General features: G+C 39.1%; 1 protein-coding gene across 1 annotated transcript; it reads right to left on the bottom strand.

Moving 5' to 3' along the window:
- Positions 1-1,845: 1,845 nt before the first annotated feature.
- Positions 1,846-17,903, bottom strand: LOC137274449 (beta-1,3-galactosyl-O-glycosyl-glycoprotein beta-1,6-N-acetylglucosaminyltransferase 4-like). The gene is made up of 4 exons (XM_067807631.1): positions 17,863-17,903; positions 9,870-10,595; positions 2,707-2,939; positions 1,846-2,183 (listed from the first exon to the last, which is right to left on the bottom strand). The coding sequence occupies exons 1-4, from the start codon at positions 17,901-17,903 to the stop codon at positions 1,846-1,848; spliced, it is 1,338 nt and encodes a 445-aa protein (XP_067663732.1).
- Between the last annotated feature and the right edge of the window lie 5,360 nt (positions 17,904-23,263).

Raw genomic sequence — 23,263 nt, 5'->3', positions numbered from 1 at the left:
AGACATCCAGCATATATCCTTACATCATGGCTGTAGATATAAATACGGCATGAAGTTCATTGGCAAGATGTTTGTATCAATATACCATTGAAGACAAATTATTTAACATGTAACCAAAATATAACAACTTCCAGTGTACACAGTAGACAGGATTGCTCATGGTCGATGTAGGAAAATATGGATACTATGAATGAATGCCATTTTTGCGTATTCTGTACAAAATGTTGATCAATGTTTAAAATACCTTTTCAAGGAACAAAATTATTCCAAGATAATATAGTGAAACTATATGTATCTTAAAGTATTATGGTTATGTAACACACTTGGTAAAATAGTATTTGTGAATATATGAAATATGTTCATATATCTTTGGAAAAAGTATAAAAGACACGAAGTGGAATTAAGATTGACACATATATTGGTTGAAAACACACACACAAAAACACAAAAACACAAACACACAAACACACAAACTCACGCCCTAATCAAGAACATACCCGAAGAGTACCTCGCTTCGGCACCTCTATCATTCCAACGTTACTGTAGATCCAGAGGTGGGGTACAGTTAGGGTGAGGTAACTTGGATTTAACTGACGTGAATACCGAAATTATTCTAATAAACATCGGAGTTAATGCAGCTCACTACCAGTTAAGGTAATTACACCAGTAAGCGCAAAAGCGCCAGGTCTCTATTGTGCGCTTATTTGAGGAAATACGGTACATTGTTTGGACGTCATCATCACTTGTGACGTCACGTCAACAGATGTGGCATTATCCACTGGTCATATCTGAACCAACATCAGCATGGGAGATATTACAGAAAAAGGAACAAACTAGTAGACTAGCATCACATCAAGGCTGTTGAATATATGACATGGATGTATAGCATCACCTTGCAGGGGTGCATGTGGTAGTTATTACCCTCGGTAATGAAAATAATCAAAATATTTTGATTATTTTGATTAAAACAAAAATAATGATCGTTAGAAGTTAAAGCATGATCTTTCGTTGTTTTTTAATCTCGTCATTGCTGAACACAGTTTAGACAAATTATACTCGTATACTTGGATAGATGGCAAAATATAGACTATTCATAATAAGATTCATATATCGTGAAAAAAATAACTGTAGTTTCTCTGAGTTTATTATTGTTGTTAAGTAGGAGGCACATATCCTACAGGTAGCAGGTGTGCTAGCCACACTGCAATGAGATCATTCATTTCCCTACGCAAATGGAAGCAGTCTGAGTGAGCCTACTTCATCTGGATACGGGTTCTACATTTATCATTAGCTCTACAATCCGGTACGTTGACTAAACCGGCTTGTTTCTTCAGTCCTAGTGAGTGCCGGTTTAGACATGTTCCACTGTATACCAAGCAATGAATATATCGTTAACGTACAACGCGTTGATATCCTTTCACTGAAAGAGAACTTTCAACATATACATATTGCTCTCCATTCTCTTCCCACAGAGGCTACTTCTCATATCTTCCTACGTAGGAAGATGTGACAACTAACCACTGTGGGAAGAGAATGATTACTCTCGAAACACATCAAAAATAAAAATATTTTTTACACACAACGCACACTCATAATTTCACTCATTACTGAAACGTAGATCAACACAAATGTCCTATTTCCTCTCACATATATTTTTTTCAACGGATTTCCAGTCCCGGCGTTTAAAAGAGGTCCAGTTTTTATTTCTTAAAAGCTTAATAATCCGGAGTTAAAGAGAGGACATACGGTACCCGCAAAATGGTCCCGTTTGGGTCGAACAAGCAATAGGTTACAGCGTTGAGATCGACAATAATTAGTATATTTAAGTCTATAATTTGGCAAATATCACAAAGCATTCAACTGGGGCTTCACCTGGCTGATGACAAAACCCACATATCTATAGTATGTGTCGTCAAAGTTGGAGATTCCTCTTTGTTCTTCCCTGACAGTGTTGAAGTATTTCTGTTCCATGCAGTCGTAAACGAGGGGCTCAAAGTCAATGTGAAACTTGTTGGCGAAGAGCTCTTTGCGTTTCTGGAAGCGGGACAAATCGCCAACTCCGAAGATGCAGATGTCGTGGACGTACTTGCCTTGACAGTCGTCCAGGAGGATGTGGAACCCGTTGTCCCAGATCTTGTAACGGGACAGAAAGGGTTTTGTCTTGGGGTTCGTTTCTGGGACTCCTGAAATGGGTGAGTGAGTTTAGATTTACGCCGCTTTTAGCGATATTCCAACAAAAGAAAGGCGGGGCACACCGGAAATGAGCTTCAAACATCATACCCATGTGTTGAATGGAACCGGGGTTTCGGCGTGACAAGCGAAAATGGACACCTGTCTGTGCATAAAGAAAGTAGTCGGGCTCACAGCATTTAATGCGATGATTTCCAGTGGACAGTTTTTGTTTTATGACAACATCTAAAATATTACACTTATTTCGAGGAAATAGAAACAGCAAAATTTTGTTATTTATTGCTGAATAAGTAAATGACTTGAATTATGTTTTACTCCGGTTTAGCAATACACAGAATTATTAAATAACGGGCCGCAAATGACCATAACCGGCATAAACTTGGTCAAATGCTTTCTCTCCTCGCCTACTCCTCCGACCCTTATCACAAGGCAGCTGCCTTACTTCCGTCTAAATCTCATTAAAATAATGTCTTCAGGTATGGATGATTCAAGGAACAAAACCATGAATTAACTCACCTATATAGGTCCCGGGGATCATAAGCTGGGGGTTGTGGTTGAGAGTGGAGAAAAAGGTTTCATCAGGAATATCAGTCCATCTGACCCATTTGAGCAAATCTTTGGCCACCTGATTGTTTATTGCATAGTCGACGAAGTCTCTGTTGGCGACAATGTGGACGGACCCCAAGACGGGCCGGATGCCGTGGGGCGGATTTCCAGCAAGCCACCACCTCCTCAAACTCTCGAAGTACCTGCAAACCAATACAACAAACAGGTGAATTGATGGGGATATTGGTGTTAGTGGTGAGAAACAGTTCAGTTTATTGTATTCGCGGCCTCAGGCCTATACAGAAAAAAACATAATGGTATACATATATACACTGGTAATGGAAATTTAACCTATCTTTTTTACATTTTGTCTTTCATCTTTTCGTATCTGCTAGAAATGGTATGTTTACAAATCTTACATTAATTCCACACGGTTTCGTTATTGCTTTTTCGCTATAGTTCTTAATAAAGTGTCGTTTCAAAGATGAAAGTGTTTCATTGTCGTATCTAGTACACTCAGATGTAATTGAATGCCACTCTTGTAAAGAAACATATTTAAGTCTCATTTTTATCTCGTTCAGAAATAATTGACAATGTCCAACCTCTTGATATACTAGTATCCATGCGTATCCAAAACCAATTTTAAATAATGATTCTCCGATGAATGATACCCAACTAAATCCTTCTTGTATATCTAAACGAAATATCACATTATAAGCTCTTCCGGGAAGTCTATTATCTGCCACGTGTAGTCATGATAACCAATAGGTAATGCATCTAATAAATGTTTCTACATAAATCTGCCGCATTCGCTAGTTGCCATTACAATTGGTGTATTACTCATTATACTTAGGAATCTTTTACACGCTGTTTGTATTCGTCTAAGACTTCAAAGTTTTGGTATTCTCCAAATACATACAAATAGGTTTTATCTTCGTATCGCATATTAATAGTAGAACTCATAAAGACAGATTGCCTAGCGGTTTCATTAGTAACTCATACAGTGCAGTTTTACCCTTAATATAAACACTTTGGACAGAATTAATCATGCTTAGATTATGTGTAAACAAAACCCAAAGATATTTATATTCAGGAACTATTATAACTAAATCATTTCCAAAGTGTCATTTTCATAGTTTTTAGACCACCATGTTTCTAAACACAACAATATCAGTTTTTTGTACGTTAACTTGCAATTTCCAATTATTACAATAAGCATTCAACATATCGAGGTGTCTTTGTAGACCAATCACTGTATCTGAAAAGAGTATTATATCATCCTCAGAGAGTAAAATGAGGAGTTCTAAATATTCCAGGAAAAGTTATATCCCTCTGTGATCACAAATTTCAAGGGTATATATCTATTCGTTTTCGTATAGGGAAAACAGCAAAGGGCTCAAGACACACTCTTGGCGTAGCCTTTGGACGATTCCAATACCTCTGAGAAAGAATCATTAGACTTTACTTTATTTTTCACTCTTTCACAAATAAGCCATAATGTTTCCAGATAACACTATCTAAGTTAGTAATATAAACAGGGGTAATCTACCACAATCTGTATATAGTCTCCCTATATATAAAGTAAACGTTTTCTATATAAGGCCAAATGATTTGCGCAAATCTATAAGTGTTACATAGAATCTGCCTTTCCGTTTAGATAAATGCTTCTGAATAAGAGCATTTAAGACAAAACATATCGTCTACTGTTGAGTAACCTTCCCCAAAAATACCTGTTCCTCTGATACTTTTACAGATTGCTTTTCCCATGACGTCAGTCTTTGGTTAAGAATGGATGTACATATCCTACCAAGTACACACATTAAGGTTATTCTCTTTTAGTTGCCAGGGTTCATTCTATCACCAGATTTATATATAGGTAGTATTATACCCATTGACCGATCCAAGGCTTCTTAAGACTACTCCCATAGTGAAATAAATCCTTCTTTAGAATATCATTGAAAGCCAGGCAGATTTTACGCCTGTATTCATTCTATTTCTTTCTTCTCAAAGATTTATATCTATGGGTGAGTGAGAGAGTATGGTTTACGACGCTGTTCGCAATATTCCTTCAATCTCATGGCGGGGGACATCGGAAATGAGCCTCACACATGCTCTCCATGTGGGGAATCGAACCCGCCAGGTGTTCAGCTGTAATCATCTAGCTAACCCCACCGAGACAATTACTGCTCTACGCGCAGTATATGATACTACACTAGCAGCGGCGTATATATGTGTATTGACGGTGTCGTAGTTGATGGTGATACGTTTACACCGCTTTTAGCGATATCAGTACGGAATAGACCAGGCATGAGCTTCACACATTGTACCTATGCGGGGAGTCGAACCTCCTCTGTTTGACATAGAAAACACACTATGACGCATATACCGTCTCCCCTTAATGTCAACTGTAAGGGCGAATGCAGGCACTCAAGAGTTTTGTGTTCAACAAAACTTGGGATCCAACCATCTGTCTACGTCTACAGACTGACCTCTATTATCAGTCCCTTAGGGTTTTCTAAGTACACAGGGATGAATGTTGGGCTCAGACCCTTTCAGCCGGGCTACTTTGCTGGTAGCTGGTGGCCACAGTTATCCATTTTCATCAACGATGAGTGAGTGATTGAGTGACTTAACATCTATTGTCACGTTGGCAATATTTCAGTCATATTGTAGAACCGGTTATACTCTTACTATACCTTAAAATTGACAGTATAATAACCACCAATATATCACAAAATGTTTAAAACTAGTCAAAGACATGTCCGAATACTGGAGTACGATACAAAGTAAAACTGGGGCTTCAGATCACCTGTGAGAAAAGTAAAGTTACCATACTAGGGGATATAAGACATCAGCAAGAAATGTAAAGTCATCATGCTAGGGGCTATAGGACATCAGCAAGAAATGTAAAGTCATCATGCTAGGGGATACAGATTACGAGTTAGTAAAGTAAGGTCACCATGCTTGGGGCTGTAGAAGGTCAGGAAGAAACGTAAGGTGGCCATGCTTGGGGCTATAGAACATCAGCAAGAAATGTAAAGTCATCATGCTAGGGGCTATAGATCACGAGTTAGTAAAGTAAGGTCACCATACTTGCGGCTACAGATCACCAGCAAGAAAGCTAAGGTCACTAGGCTAGGGGCCATTGGGATTTACCGTACCTCTGCATCCCTCATAGTTTCCTAGTCGGATTTATTCCTTTCCCTCATTTACTGGTGACTGTTGCAAGTTCAGTCAGAGATTAAAAGTAAACAAAGTATACCTGTTCACTGTGGTGAATTCACATGTGATAAATGCTCAAGTATACTTAATAGTTAGCTCAGACGTATCCTATAGCCACGGAGAGTATAATTAATACATATACTGTAAAGTGGAGACTATGCATCATTCATAAGTTCAGAACTTCACGAGGAAAAGTTGTCAATTTAACATACGAACGGAGAATTCACCCAGCAGTGCGGTGACATCTCCGACCTAAAATAGGTTTCAGACCTTTGTGATTTTGAAACGCCTCACGAGCAATCTTCACATTCAGAAATACTGTCATTCCGAGGGTGATTTCTTTTCTTCGGATGAAAATTTGCCCTTGTTTGGCGAAAGAAGCAGTCATAAAATGTTCGACCTGGCACTGAGGCATGGGACGTCTAGACGGCAAACTGATTTCACTTGCATGGTTCACATTCAATAGTTTCTGTTACAGTCTCTATAAGTCAATAGATTTGTTTTCCATGATATCATCTGTTGTCTGAGGCTGAATGTGGATTGGTGTCAACGTAAGCCAGTATGTCACCGTCGAATCCGAATGACACCCGTGTCATCTGCAGCCAGCGATCAATGAAAACTGTTTCCTCAGGCTGGGAACACATGCGAGAAAATCGACAGGTTGCAGTTTTACTGCGGTGGAGTCGAACTAAGTACAAACGTACGTTATAAACGCTTTGTTCCGAATTACAGTCGGTTTGATTTCATTTCAGACCGATGAATTTTTCACAAATTCCAACAAAACCAAATTATTCACAGTCAGATGAATTCAAATTGTCTCACAAACCTGGATAATCCCGTACCGAGGTTGAGGGTTGGAGGTTGGGGGTGGGTTTGCCATAGACGGATTGATATTTTACAATTTTACATACATGTAGTTCTCCATAAATTATGGACGGTCCCTAACATCAGTTATCTTAATTTTCTGTTCGGTGTGTGAAATGACATCTGAAGCAACCTCAGGAGGGAAAAATGAAACTTACCGACTGTGCTGATTTACAAATATTTCATATGATTAATTGGGGATAGCAATACTTCATGAGTGTGTCAGTGAGTGTGTGTATGTGGGTGGGTGGGGGGAGGGGGGAGGGGTGAGACACGTCTTTGTGAACCCTCGACACGACTACGACATGCAGTAGTTTCTAAGAGTCAATACTTTCAGTGTTAACGACAGCAAACTGAATGTGAAGGTCCGGACACCTTTACCTTAATGCTGATATACGAGCCGGATTTTGGTGGTCGTGTTACTGAAAAGGCGAATCGAACCGGTTTTTTTTCTATTGAATCTTTGTTTCAGTTATTCATCTGATGACCTTCGCTTTGAACACGTATCCTACGTCAAAGTAGGGGAGGTAAAATAGCACAGTGGAGACACAGGTTCGATTCCCAACATGTGTACTACAAGTGACGTCCATTTCTGGTGTCCCCTGTCGTGATATTGCTTGAATATTGCTGAAAGCCGTGAAAATCCTCATTCACTCATTTAACTACTCATTAAGTCTTATGAGAAGCAAGCACCGTGACCAAAGCATCAACGCCTAGAGCGGAACCTGCATACCGCAACTAATGACTGACTAATTTAGTTACTACGCTTGCTCCGACACATATCTGAGGTACATGTGATCTAGTACATTAGTTGTCTAAATTTAGGTAATCTTGAAGAGCGAACTGTACTCACGAACCATAAGCTTTAGACGGTGTAGGCCTAAAGCCTGGAGTGCAGCTATGCAACGGGCCTTGACAAACTTTTATCCTCGAGGAGATGGAAACTAGAGTTTTACTGCAATGTTCTATATTTGTAGGTAATATAAACACAAGGTTAGACAGTGTGTGATTTTTCATCTCTAAAGGAGCTAAATTAATGTCCCGTTTAAAACGACAGCCTTACAATCATAGAATCCACCACAATGGAAAAGAGCCCAAGTTTAGCTTCCGTTCTGTTACCTGTGTTATATTTATCATCAAAACGTACTCTCAAGATTTCTGTATGTCAAAAAATCGCTCTGATCGAAATCTCTCAACACATATACATTGGCAACTGAAGAACAGATCAAACTGAACTGGCTTTTGCAAATACCTTCCCAGCAGAAGGTTTGTTTGTAGTTTCTCTCCTGCACAGACTAGTCTCACTTGCACTCTGAACGCTTATTACTCCAAATAATAAACACCAATGAGTGAGTGAGTGAGTGAGCTGGAATTTACGCCGCATTCTGCAATATTCGTTTTACTAGTATATGGCGGCGGGCTGTAAGATGACACGTGTCAACCACGTCAGTGAGCCAAACCCAAACATCATTTCATACCTTTCTATTTGATCCAGCTTCTACCAAATGAAATACAGGCCCCATTCAGAACTTACAATCTCAGCAGAACATATAGTCGCACAAATGATCATTGAGAGTTTTCAGGTACAATGCCGCCTATAAGATATACTCAATAGTGTGCGAGTGCCTTTATGCTACAGCATTTGGAAATGTTCGATCGTATTATTTAGTTTTCGAGACACAGAAGTCGGTGTAGCATTCTGTGTTCGGCCATTTCGTTGTGAGAGAAACGTATGACTTACCGTTACAGCAGCTGCCGTAAGACTAGTCATACAACGTCACACTTCCTGCACATGCACTGTTAACTGTTACGCGTGTGTTGTGAATAAACATAAAAGATTTTATATCCGTATGCAGTACACCACCAACAGCACTGTAGTTAATGTAATAGCAAAGGTTTGTGCAATAACGATACCGTTTAACAAAATAACGGCAGCTTTCTGTGAGTCTTTCTGTATACCGTTTAAATGTATTCTGGCATTTGTAACGTATATTACAAAGGTGAAACCAAACAGAACTGTTGCTGACATTATGTTTTGTTGTGTTGGTTTGGTCGTTATTTAACGCTCAATTGTTGTATAACTATTGGTGGATGTCTGCAAATAATCGAGTATGGACCACACAATCCAGTGATTGGTCGTTATTTAACGCTCAGTTGTTTTATAACTATTGGTGGATGTCTGCAAATAATCGAGCATGGACCACACAATCCAGTGATTGGTCGTTATTTAACGCTCAGTTGTTTTATAACTATTGGTGGATGTTTTAGTCTCGTAATGAAAAGGAGAAGCAGCTCTGCTCACAATGCGAAATACAATATTCCTACCACTAAGTAAAACCGAGTTTTACGTGTTAAATTTCTATCTTCACGGGTCGAAGATGAATGAGACGCTAAGACACCTATGGTAAACATCGACTAGTGTGTTTGATTAGAAACTACGTCCAGTCTACACATCATTTACTCTGATAACACATGCCTCTGTAATGAACCGAACACACATTCATACGAGGTGAGGCTAGTAGGGCTGTGCAATATGTAAAACGGCTTGCCACTTGTATGACATTATGTGCATCCAGTGATATCAAAGTGTCAAGGAACCAATGTTAACATACGCCCTTGTCAAATACCCCGCCGTGCTAAAGATGCATACACTCAGGCAAAACTAGATTTGACTAAAAACATGACAAATGTTACCAAAACAGTTGCCAATGTACCACAAGCTCGGGTTTAAATCTGAGCCATCTGTTTTATTATAATGATAACAGCTAGGGTTTAGCTCTGTAGAAACGAGGGACTATGGGGGTAGCCTAGTGGTTAAAGCGTCCACTCGACAGGCCACAGACCCGGGTTCGATTCCCATCATGGGTACTACATGTAAAGCCCATTTCTCATGTCCCCGTGATATTGCTGGAATGTTGCTAAAAACAGCGTTAAACCCACTCACTCATTCATTGTCTTGACACGTAGGATGCTAACGCAGTTATGCTAATTTTCCCTGTGTGCTATGTCTCAGTTACGAACTCTCCACACATTCACTCCGGTATTACCTTGAGACCGTTCCATCAATATCATTGGCGCCGTTATATGCCTTCAGTATCTTCACCAACTGCAGATTCGTCTTTAATGGGTATTCCTGACCAGTTAAATTGATAAAATACTTCCATTTCTTGAAGTGTAACAGGTCACTAATGCACACAAGCTCCGTTTCAAGCACCGAAAACTTCCCCCAGGTAACGGACAGCGTCTTTGACGCCATATTGACGTTGTCGAAACACCCCGTTAGCTTCTTCATGGCTTCGTGCACCGACGGCGACGCCTTAGCGTCCACATGTATACAGTAATGGTTGTTTGGCCTATACACCGCTCGTAATAACCTCTCAGCTTGCTGAGCGTCTTTGTATAAAACAATGCTGAAAGCAATGGGAAACTCCTCCTCTTCCTTGGAAACGTTCATAATGTATCCACGATCCTGTTTAAACTTCGAACAGTCATTCGCTCCTGTTGTGATATAAGAGTCGTCCAAGTTAGCCAAATAGTTGTAATCTTTGGCCATTTTGTATTTGGCTCTCTCTATTTCGGTTTTCCTGCCTTCGAAGAGGTACTGGCAGTTGATCGGGGCGGTGAGCTTCTCGTCAAGGTATCGGGGGACGCTGTATGAGATTCGGCCAACACCAACAGCGTTTCTGAACACGTCATCAAAAACCGAAAGCACGATGAAGAATGAAAGCAAGACGGTGAATAATACCCACCCAAGCTTCCTCTTCAACATTCCTCTGAAAGAAACAAATACAAAATATTTAAAATAATGCAAAATTAGAGGCATTCAGACGAACCATCTCTATTCGCGCAACACCATCCTCCTTCTCATTTCATCTTATAGAAATCTAATTTAAGTAACTACCTACACATATCTAATCTGTATACATGGACATACCGCATTCCCTCTTCTCGCTGCGTTAATCCAGTCAGTGACACCCAAACACATATGCTACAGTGATGAAACAAGTTTTGCTCATTAAATGACACTATAAATAACGTACAATAGTATTTTTTACTATGCAAAGTTGCAAATATTCCTTTTCATCTCAGCAAAAGTAATCAAATGACGCGCACCTGCCATGGCTCTGTATACGAATTCCGAGAATGTATTACTTCACTTTTGGAAGATCATCATTCATTACTTGTTACGCGACCTAACTATTAGTGCCATGAATTAGGCTAGATCTCCCTTCCTTCATCACGGACGTGCTACATCATTTCAGCTCCTTACTGTCACTAGTGTATTTCACATATTTCCTACGTTTGGTCATCAAATGATATTATTTGCTAAACATACAGAAGAACGTCCATAGTATATCAGAACATGTCAGAACGCCATAGGTAGACGGTTATTGCATAACAGTTGTACGTTCTGTATGGTAAGGCTTGCAATGAGAGTGTTCCCAGCTAGTTGAAAATTGAAATTCAAGGAGATTAAGGGGTTTCGGGCTGGGTGATTATAGTCTGTATCGTTTTACAATGAAATAATTCAAGGTTGTAGGGATTAGTGAATAACGTCGGGTCTGCTGTCTCTATGTCCGTTGGTTAGGCTATCGATTAGTTCGACATATCCATGTAATGTCGATTCATCCCCTGGTTCTTCATAAGGTGCATTTAATTTCGTCGCCGGATTATTTATAACTCTATTCAAACCTCATTCCGTATGTAGACCGTAGGTCCAAGTAAACAACACAACAAAACAATAATGATAGTGACAAACTGGTTAGGTACACCTTTTAAACACTTAAAGTTTTTATAGATTTTGCTAAGTTATTTACTAATAATTAGCATATCCACTTTATCATAATTTGATAAAACCTTAAATTATATTAATAAATAGAAGGGTGGTACCAAAACATTTAGGAATATACTTATATCTCAAAATGGAATAAACTTTACAAATAAACAGAAATTGGTATTTATCTGCCATAAATCTATTCATAAAGTTCATAAGTTCGATATGTCCATTTATGAACAAGTGTTAGTTCGCTATACCTATGTTCTAAACACCTGTTTGATAATTTATATAACAAAAGTTATCTGACACACGTTTAAATAGCGTTGCGTTCGACACAGCCATGGCTTTTGACATTCTAACACCAATACTTCCGTCCTTACATTGATCTTAGATATATCAGAAAGAACATGGCTTTGGATAAAAAAACGCGTCAATGTTTCAACTTTATGAAGGGTTGAAACTGGACTGGGAGACGAGTTCGTTTCATATTACTTCGTTATAAGTGTATATTACAATATTACTCTATGCATGCCTAATTTAAGCGGGTTTCCGCTGTGAATCTGTGGTATTGGCCCATAACATTCTAACGCCAATATTTCCGTCCTCCATACGTTGAATCTGTGGTATTTCACAGTACTATCCGTGAATCGATACAATCTACAACGTGTTCAATATAACCTAAAACTCATGTTAACAGTATGTGCAGAGCTAGTAACAGGTTACATTATAACTATTTACTATAGTAATATGAATATTTTAGTGTACTCTTCAGGGATGGGGTCTCCCAGGTAATTTCAGTGTAACGTATTCCAAGGCCAAATGAATTCACTTGCCAAGGTATAACATGTAACACATAGAATATTTACTGCAGTATATATTGCGAAGCTAACAAGCGTCCATCTTCGACACTCAGCAACGAGTCAGCATAGACGAGAAATCAGTTGCGAAATGTTGCATTTTCAAACATGTGTAACTCGTCCACATGTAGAATTTAGGGCATGAAGTGTTACACTAGTTTAGGAGAAGGTAATGTCTATACAACCAAGTGGATAACGGAGACTCTGAGCGCGATGGTGACGATGTAGCACGACCCAGACGTTTGCTTTCTTGGCTCTCAGACCAATCACTTTCAACCTGTTCCGTACAGTTTGACCGGATATCCTCTGAGGTCCAGAAGATTGGTAATCTCCAGCGTGCATTCTTTCAATGACGATGTTTCGTGTCGCAGAGTTAAGACGTGCAGTGATTGCACCTTGAAACTTGACCTTGATACAAACCGCATATGCGTTTCTGTTTTGGGACAGTATACATGGCTTTTCGAAATGAAATCTGGTGAGTGATATCATGTGCAGCGATCTACGCAACTGGATCCGATGACATCTGTCAAACAAGTCTGCGACACTGACAACCCGAGCCACTTGTCGTATCTCTGGACAAGCATGGGTTGCTGAAAACCTGTTCTAACCCGGATCAGCTGTCTAGTCGGATCAGTTTAATGTTTCTCTAAATTGTATAAGGAATAACCCGGTATTTGCTTTCAAATGTCAGGAATAAGCATCAGAATTCTTATTTAGTAAATTTACCAAATATTTTTAAACCACCTCATTAACGTACCTATTGTATCCATAGTGACATTTATCCATGATGACGTATTTTCTCATTTGAATACGTTTTCACAATTAGCGTCCACCAGATAAAAACTATTATTTGTCATGATTCTTTTCCACTTTTGTTCCACTTTCACTCATGTGTCTGTTTTATAACGCCGTGCTCTAAATTAGAAGAAGTATTCCAGATAACGTAATTACTGTGCAGCATTATAATTCCCTAAGGCTGTACCGTCACAAAAACTTTAAAATGTGTAGACAAAAGCTGGCTACGTATTTGTATTTTAATCGGTTTGTCAGTATTTTACTTTTAAGAAACGCCAGTTCTTTAAATGTAACACTTTAGTCGTCATACATGTAACACTTAAATCATAACACATGTATCACTTCAGTCGTCATACACGTAAGACTTAAACCGTAACACAAGTAACACTTCAGTCGTAACACAAGTAACTCTTCAGTCGTCATACATGTAACACTTAAATCATAACACATGTAACACATCAGTCGTCATACATGTAAGACTTAAATCGTAACACATGTAACACTTCAGTCGTAACACAAGTAACACTTCAGTCTTCATATATGTAAGACTTAAATCGTAACACAAGTAACACTTCAGTCGTCATACATGTAACACTTAAATGGTAACACAAGTAATACTTCAGTCGTAACACAAGTAACACTTCAGTCCTCATATATGTAAGACTTAAATCGTAACACAAGTAACACTTCAGTCGAAACACAAGTAACACTTCAGTCGTCATACATGTAAGACCTAAATCGTAACACAAGTAACACTTCAGTCGTCATACATGTAACACTTAAATTGTAACACAAGTAACACTACAGTCGTAACACAAGTAACACTCCAGTCCTCATATATGTAAGACATAAATCGTAATACAAGTAACACTCCAGCTGTCACTTTACATAGCATTTCAATCGTGACACAAGAAACACTTCAGTTGTCACACATATTGCCCATTAAAATAACACAATTGTATTGTGTATTCATGTATCATACGTCATACATGTAACACTTAAATCATAACACATGTAACACTTAAATCGTAACACAAGTAACACTTCAGTCGTCATACATGTAACACTTAAATCATAACACATGTAACACTTAAATCGTAACACAAGTAACACTTCAGTCGTCATACATGTAAGACTTGAATCATAACACATGTAAGACTTAAATCGTAACACATGTAACACTTCAGTCGTCATACATGTAATACTTAAATCGTAACACAAGTAACACTTCAGTCGAAACACAAGTAACACTTCAGTCGTCATACATGTAAGACCTAAATCGTAACACAAGTAACACTTCAGTCGTCATACATGTAACACTTAAATTGTAACACAAGTAACACTACAGTCGTAACACAAGTAACACTCCAGTCCTCATATATGTAAGACTTAAATCGTAATACAAGTAACACTCCAGCTGTCACTTTACATAGCATTTCAATCGTGACACAAGAAACACTTCAGTCGTCACACATATTGCCCATTAAAATAACACAATTGTATTGTGTATTCATGTATCTGTTATACATTTAGTGACATATATAGTCATATAGCAGGCTATAGTTATACAGATATACTGAACAACGCATGAATATCTGTAACAGTAATAGTCCGAATTATCTATATATATACTGATATATATACTGATGGCAATACTAGTTTTGCACAAATCATGGACTTATATTGGACACGACATAACACATACATTACTTTTTATTAACAAGCCTCCTGTTGTTCTCTCCCTTAAAATGTGTGCGTCTTTTGTAATTGATTTTTTATTATTAAAGTTTACAGTGAATTACTCCCATCAGTCACGTGATCAAGCACTGTCACAAGAGGCCCACGAAGGTTGATGACAAGTGCTTTAGCAAGGACAACCCTTTGTCAGTTCCCATTACTGATGTCCTCCGCCGTGATACTGCTGGAATATTGCTAAAAGCGGCGTAAAACCTAACTCACTCACCCACCATGTCTTTGCTACATACACAACTAGGCAAGAAATATCTGTCGACCGAAGTACGGTGCTGATAATGCAAAAATTACACTGATCCGTCGATCAGCGCCACACATGAACCTGTGGGTCAGGGCTTAATCAGCGACCGATGTCACTGAGTGCAGCTCTGCATTGGCAATTACGGCGAGAGACATCTGGGTCACCCATGTTTTAAATATATTGAGGTACGAATGATTGAATGAATATAGTTTTACCCCGCTTTCAGCGATATTCCGGCAATATCACGGCAGGTGACACGTGAAATGGACTTCACATATTGTACCATGTGGAGACCTCCGATGTGACGAGCCAACGCTTTAACCACTACACTACACTCACGCCCCTATTGAGGTACGAGGATAACAATCGCCATTCTCGATATCTCCAGGGTATACGTTCTGGTGAACCTCCACTATACCCTGGATGCAGCTACGGGTATTTATGACCTCCCTTTGCTGGCTCCGCATTCTCACAGTAGCCAATCAGCTAAGCCGCCGATACAACCGAGCTTGCCAGTGTCAGCAAATGTAACCCTGACCCTGATCCTGACCCTGACCCTGACCCTTGTTCGCAGAGCAACTCAGATTTGGGGGAATACAGACAGACTGACAAGCCCGGAATTTAAAGATATATATGCAAGAACTCCTGCTACCTCTTTCAGAGGACGTTTGCATCGTTCGTGTTGCCAAGGTCTGATAATTTAAAAAAGTGAAAGTGAGTTGTGATTGGTACGATCAACTTCCGAAAGCAGACACCTGATTGGTACACTGGAGATATCGAGGATGCAATCGCCCCTCTTTCAAAGGTATTGAGGTACGGGGATAATAATCACGCATTGTCAGCTTTTAGAACGGACATTGACCTTAGAAAGGCCTCTGGACTGTTGGCCATCCCCAAACCACCAATACCATCGACGACAACGACAACGACGACGACGCCGACGACGATGACGCACGACAACCCAGCGTGCTGATATCATTGTCATGCCCAGCTCAGACATTAGAGTCACAACACGTCTGTCTCATGAGATATGCCTACTTCATTGGTTCAGTGGCGCGTTGCGAGTTGTCGATCATCAATAATCATATCGTGTATATTTTCAACATTGCTATGGCACTTATAGCCTTTAACTTCTGATCATCGTTAAAGCTCACTCACCGCATGTCGTGTTGAACGGATGACAGCACAGTGGGTCATTTTGTACACTTTCACCAAAAATCACTTCGGTCTACAGATATTTCTTTTGTTTAGTTGTGTATGTAGTAAAGACATTGTGGGTGAGTGAGTATAGGCTTACTCTGCTTTAGCAATATTCCAGCAATATAAAGGCAGGGACACCAGAAATGGGCATCACACACTGTACCCATCTGAGGAATCGAACCCGGGTCTCCGGCGTGACGAACCAACACCTTAACCATTGGGTGATATGCTACTTATTACAGTAACCAACGTTATGAAGAATATGCTTTGAACGAACCTACGGACATTGTCAATTGGTTTTTTGTTCGACACTTGCTGTAAATTTTAGTCGAAATGTATGATATGACGAACTAAGGTTATGTTACTCCCTTTGAGATCATTATACCTGTCTCTTACTGAAACATAGAGAGTTTTTTAGGGGGTTGCACCTTCTTTTTTTATTCTAGAGTAAATCGTTTACTCAGCACATTGTGCAGAATCACAAGCTTTACACTGAGAGTTATAACATAGGTATGTACGCTGGGCGATCGCTCTCGGGCGCTGTTGTGGCTGATAGGCGAGTTTTGTTTCCATTTCAGACGATTAGTTTTCCATTACAAATCGTTTGTTTCGGTTTCAGAGGATACTGTTGCAGTTTTGGAGGTTTATTTCCTATTTTGGTGATTTTTGTTCCGTTTTGGTATGTATGAGTTCAGTCAGTTCTGATGGTTTGTTCACCGTTTATATGGTAGGTCTGTACTGTGGATTGGACGATGAATCTTTAATCAATAGCTGATAACAACTCGTGTATATATTACTAATATTCACAACAGCAGATTGCACTGTAGTATTTCACTGCAGTCTATCTGTCAGCACAGTCTTATCAACAATGATGGGTAGCCATCTTGAATATATTCGGCATAAAGACACAAATATAGATTTTGTAAACACACCAGGTCACCGTTTGTTTTTTAAATGTGCCACAGGAAGTAAACACATCATGAGACGATTTTAACCAAATATTATCAAATGTTAATTATAAGTTGTCGACAAATTAAGGCATGAATATAAACACGTAACAGGAGACACGACCACCAAGCGTTATGTGGACACAATATTTATATTAATTATTATTTCTTTTAAACATATATGTTTAATTTACTTTTAAGTGCACCAAGTTTGTAGCAGGGTGTCGGGGGATTAAGAAATAACGTTGCCCCTGCCTGACGCTTTCGATGAGCTTAAATTTGAATCTACAATGATTATCCTGCAACCATTAGCTTCACGCGTTTTGTTTGAAATGCAGAATTAGATAAATAGATTAATGCCCATAGAAAATCGTTGCGGGTTTGTCTTTGTTGACGAAACATAGTAGTGCTTAATGTAAAAAACATATCACCGCGAAAGTTCAAATTTAAACAATTAATCACACGACTTACGGCCTTAGACGGAGTGCACGAAGTACCCATAGCCTCGTCATGATGAGTGGTTTTGCCATCATGTGTTAACCCAAGTTCACTGAAGATGATCTGCCGAAATCCTGTAAATCCAAACACTCCGAAATATGGCCGGTGTTTCTGTAACTCCACGTTCAACTACATACTGTTAACGAACGAAGGCCGAATTTCAATAATAATCGATGTATGTGCAATATAAGCGTCAACTAGCACTAAGACCAATTCGATTATTTCCTGTACGAGTCCCAGCTGTTGTTCCATAGCGGATAGCGGTGGGCCGTTTTGAGCGGTGGGCATGACCAGGTGTGTTCATATTTCTGTCACGAGTTACTCAACAGTAAAACAATGTAAGTGGAGGAATCTGATAGCTTGTACATTATCTGTGTACGGTTACTACGTTGGTAGAATGGCTGAAATTACTGATGGCGTCCGTGGACGGAATACGGTTATGTGTCTGCCTGAGTCTTCATGTGCCACAAAGTTTCTGTGTGTGACTGTATACCTCTGACCCGATCACCCGATCATGTTAGTAACCCCCTACGACAAGCATGGGTTGCTGAAGCAGTGTGAGAAATAGTCACTGGCCCGTAGCCAGTGGCTAGGAAAAATCCAGTCGGGCTGGCCAGTCTCCCCAGTTACTGGCAGGCTAGCTTGTGAATTTTCTTTTTAATTTTTATAAAATATATATCGTGTTAAGTTATTAAAAACTTTCAACTCATGCAAGATTATGGCCTGATACAAATTTCGTCATATAAGCAGCTTAATGATGAAACCCGTGTCATGTCGACAATATCTTATTCTCACCTATTTTTGTAACCAAATTTTGAGCCAGCAAATTATCATGTGGGCTTATAATGTTCAGGCATAGTCAATACGACTGGCTAGAAAAAATTGGAAACTATTTCACACACTGTGCCAAAGAGTCTAACCAGGATCCTTACGGAGGATGAAAGAGCTACAAACCAAAGGTTTAAAAGGAAGTAATTTTAAAGTTAGGCCTTAAAATGCTCCATCTCCTTCCCGGAACCAATAGATACATGTGCAGTAGCTTTAGTGATATATTTCGAAGTTATATTTCTTATACTCGATGAAATAAACAAGAAAATAAATCAATAAACGTTGCTGACATATTCTGCTATACATTAATAGAAGTACTCTAAAATTTTGATCACTTATTAAAAGTCAGGGCGGGGGACACCAGACAACTGCTTCACACATTGTATCCATGTGGGGAATCGAGCGCTTCGATGTGACGAGCGAGCGCATAACCACTAGGCTACCACACTGCACCATGGTTTATCAGTGGGCTTGCACTGCAGAACCAGCTTGATATACGTATACACACGCACACGCACGCCACGGACACACACATATATCGTACAGTGAAAAATAGGCGTTAGTCGTTAGTCGTACCTACATGCAATGATTATAAGTTCGATATCAAACCCATTTCAGCTCGCGTCGAGTCACGTGACTCGAAAGTGAATTGATATAATGGTGTTCAACGACCAAACGTAGACTGTATCTACTTAAATCGGAAACATCTGGTGTGTCCGAACACTGCCTTCAGCCCGTCACCTCAGCTGAACATCCTTTGGACTTTAAATATCGAATTCACAATTTTGGGGGTTTATGTTTCGGTCATGACACACCTGACTTCTTCTTTTTCTCAACAATGCAAGCGCTTATAAAATCCAATAGCTTTTCAGCAAATAAAGGTAAGGGTTTCAAAAATCAAATACAGATGCTTCAAGGTCATGATGCGTATGACTAAGCACATGTCAATAGGAAATCTATTTCAGAACAATGGAAACAGAATGTATTAGGAGCATATGGTATGAGTTATTGTCCAACGTTAAAAGGTAATAGAATTAAGGTACAGCTCAGTTCGATTATATGAAGAAAGTGATGAGAATACCGAGCGTACAGTTGTAGATATATATGAAGTAGTTTCCAAAATAATAACACAACACGGATCTTCTCCTTTTTTTCTCTCCTTTTTTTTCACTCTGGTAGTACCTAGACAACTGTGACAAAACATTGCTAATCAAAGTGGATTGCGTAGTCCTACAATAGTTCCGTTCCACATCTCAACCACAGTGTTAGAACCAATTACACCATATACATATGGTGTCACTGAATGGTGCCAGTGTCCCCAGGGAGAGCTGCAGACGATGCAAACACCTATCTCAACTTCTTTGATAGCAACAAACTTTGGTGTCAAAACCAGGGAAACGGTATTTCGAGAGAAGACTTTTTGCTTGGTAGTGCTCTTTTTGTTTACCAGCTGGATGAAGTAGATACTGATTATCTCAATCTTGTGAAATCGGGAAAAGTAAGACTTGAAATTGAATTCAAATCTGCTCTGACTAAGACATTGAGCTGTGTTATCATGAGTGAAAGAAATTCCATCATAGAAAGCGCGGAATGTGTACATCAAGTAAACATGAAAGCTTCTGAATTGAACTGTGCCATACAATGTGATCCTGTCCTACAAAAACAAGTCGTAGGAGCTTCTGCTAAGAATACTTTGCCTGTACTCACATCTTCCATGATAAGAAGAGGAGTTGGACTTATTGTAAATACAGACTGTAGTCAAAAGAGAGGTCGTCACTGGGTCGCTATGTATTTCAAAGGAAATAGAGCAGAACTGTTTGATAGTTTAGCAGAACCGATTGATGACATATTTGATAGTTATCTAAAGTCTTATGTTCAATCGTACTTGCACAATGGTGAACGGATACAATCTGTAGATTCATATGTATGTGGACTGTATTGCTTGTATTATGTGTTGTGTAAATTGAAAGCCAAGTGGAGTTTTCACCATTTTGTCCACCAGTTTGATGTTAAAGACTTTATCTAGAATGACAATTTTGTGTGACAATATGTTGTCAGTACTTCAAATATTGTACTCCTTCCTGTTTTACTTGTGAATAATCACTTTCATGCATGATATTTAACATGTGAAAATAATTTCAAAATAAAAAAAATTAGTTTAGACTAAAGTATTGTTTGTTGTTTATAAATACTTACGCTATTAGTGATTTAACTCAGTTTCATGCTGAGCAGGTGACCAAGATACATCATGGATGAAAGTATGTGTCTGTTGTCTTTTAAAATGCCTACAACCATATCCGTGATAGGTGGATCGTCTAGTGGTAAAACCTTTTGGGTTGCACGTCTGTAAAGACAAGCCAATATTATGTTTGATCCCACACCCAAATTACTGCTATGTTGTGTGGCAGGATGTCTATAGTGAGCTCAAGAGAATGATTCCCAATATTCGTTTTCAAGATGTCCTTCCCACAGAACAGGAGTTAAATTCATATTCTTTAGATTCAGATAAACGATGTCTGCTGGTAGAAGATGACTGCATACAACAAGTGTGTAAAAATCAGTTGTTTTTGCACCCACATACCACATTATCACACAATCTGGGAATTTCTGTTATTAATATCCGACAATCAGCCTATCCAAAGGAGAATGCAACAGAACTATGTCGCTGAACACACACTATTTTGTGTTATTGTCTAACCCTTGTTCAACACATGAGTATAAAACTTTAGCATCAGAAATATTTCAATGACAGACTAAATATTTTACCGAATCTTTTCAAGATGCTGTAAGTAGAAAGAAATATGGTTATCTGCTCATGGATACCTCGCCCTGTGCTGATGAACAGTACGGATGTTTGCGTACAGGGATATTGTCTGATGAGGTGTGTACAGTGTACCTGCCGCAGATATAGGGTGACGAGTGTTTGATATAAATATGGTAATATACAACCATGTCTCATCATTTTTACTTTCAAACAAAGAGCCATGGATGTGTGTGGACGGTTTGATAACATAGTGCCACACTGTATTGAAATACCGCGCAATAATACTACATATGGGCAAAAGTTTAGTGACAGACTGAAGTCTTTCAACAGCTGGCCTGAACAAATGAAGCAGTCACCAAAAGCCATGGCAGAAGCGGGATTTATCTACACAGGACAATCTGACAAGGTGTACTGTTTGAAATGTAGACTACAAGCACATTCGTGGATGACCGAAGATGATCCACTAGCAGAGCATTTTAGACTGTCGCCACACTGTACTTATATTCACATGGTGTCTGAACCCAAAACCAGCAAGCAAGGTTAGAACACATACAACTCTCAATAGATATTAAGCACCATAGTTTTTCAAAATGCCAACCTTCTATATAACAGCCAATTCACTTCACTTCAGTCATTTTACAGTTAACTCTCCCTCAGAATGTATGCAATGAGAGAAAGGAATTGTTTGATCAACATTATCGAAAAACACAGAAAGAATGATGCAACATTGAAAGAAACAGCTTCTCGAATATTGTTTACAGTGTCAGTGTGGGGAAATGATTACGTTGCTTTACAAATACAACATCACTATCACTCATGGACTGAAGTCACTAAAGACTTGTGGAATAACAGACTGTCCCAACATATTGGATGAAGACATATGGATAGTAGTGAAAACGAGTGGTGACTAATAATATTTTTCGAAAGGCTATGTTTTTACAAGATTACGAAGACACAAAACACAGTACCTCCGTGTCTGTTAAGGGTGACGATTTGTTAGAAAGTTGGTAAAGGGACCCTCCTCATGATTGTAGCAAGTGCAAAGAAGATGACAATGAAGAAGATGCGAAGTTTTGTCTCTAGATAAATAACAATAACCAAAGATGTGTGTCTTCATTTGAAAGTGGAACAGCTACTCTACAGCATCAACATGAGTGACCTGCTCCAAACATTTTTCTTATCATGTTAGAACAAGCTAATCCTGCACAGAGAAAAGCTATGCTGACTCATGCTTCATCTGAACAGTTTAAGTCAGTGATTACGCTAGTGTATAATATTCTTGTTGGAAAGATACAGCTAACAGAAGGGGATAAAAAGCGTCTGTCACCACATAAGACCCTCATTCGAATCTTGGCCAGTGAGAGTGTCAGCAGACGCAGTAAACGTGAGCTCACCTACCATTCAATTTTACCCATTTGCATAAGGAACTACCAAGCCTACTTGTCCTCAGTACAAGATGAGCAAGTCTATGATTCTTCTCATGAGAGAGAATTATCAGAGATTGATGTCCAAACAAGACGAACAGACAGCTCAACAGACAGCTCATCAGACAGGTCAGACTCAGAAAGCGAATAAGATAGATGATGACGATTCACAACGGATGGCTAACTCGGGACAAGCGGCTGATAATGCTGCATGCGACAAAAAGACTGAACTCCTGTTTCAAGTTCCTGACCGGTTAATCAAGAACATTACTTCTACCAAAACTATTGGAAAATTGATGTCACTGTGGCTATTTGTGAAAAACAACATTGAAAAAGGACAATTATGTGTAGATGAGAA

This window comes from Haliotis asinina, chromosome 2 (assembly GCF_037392515.1).
Source record: "Haliotis asinina isolate JCU_RB_2024 chromosome 2, JCU_Hal_asi_v2, whole genome shotgun sequence".
Lineage (NCBI taxonomy): Eukaryota > Metazoa > Mollusca > Gastropoda > Lepetellida > Haliotidae > Haliotis > Haliotis asinina.
The sequence above is the reverse complement of the archived record's forward strand: the minus strand, read 5'-3'. Positions and strand labels throughout refer to the sequence as shown.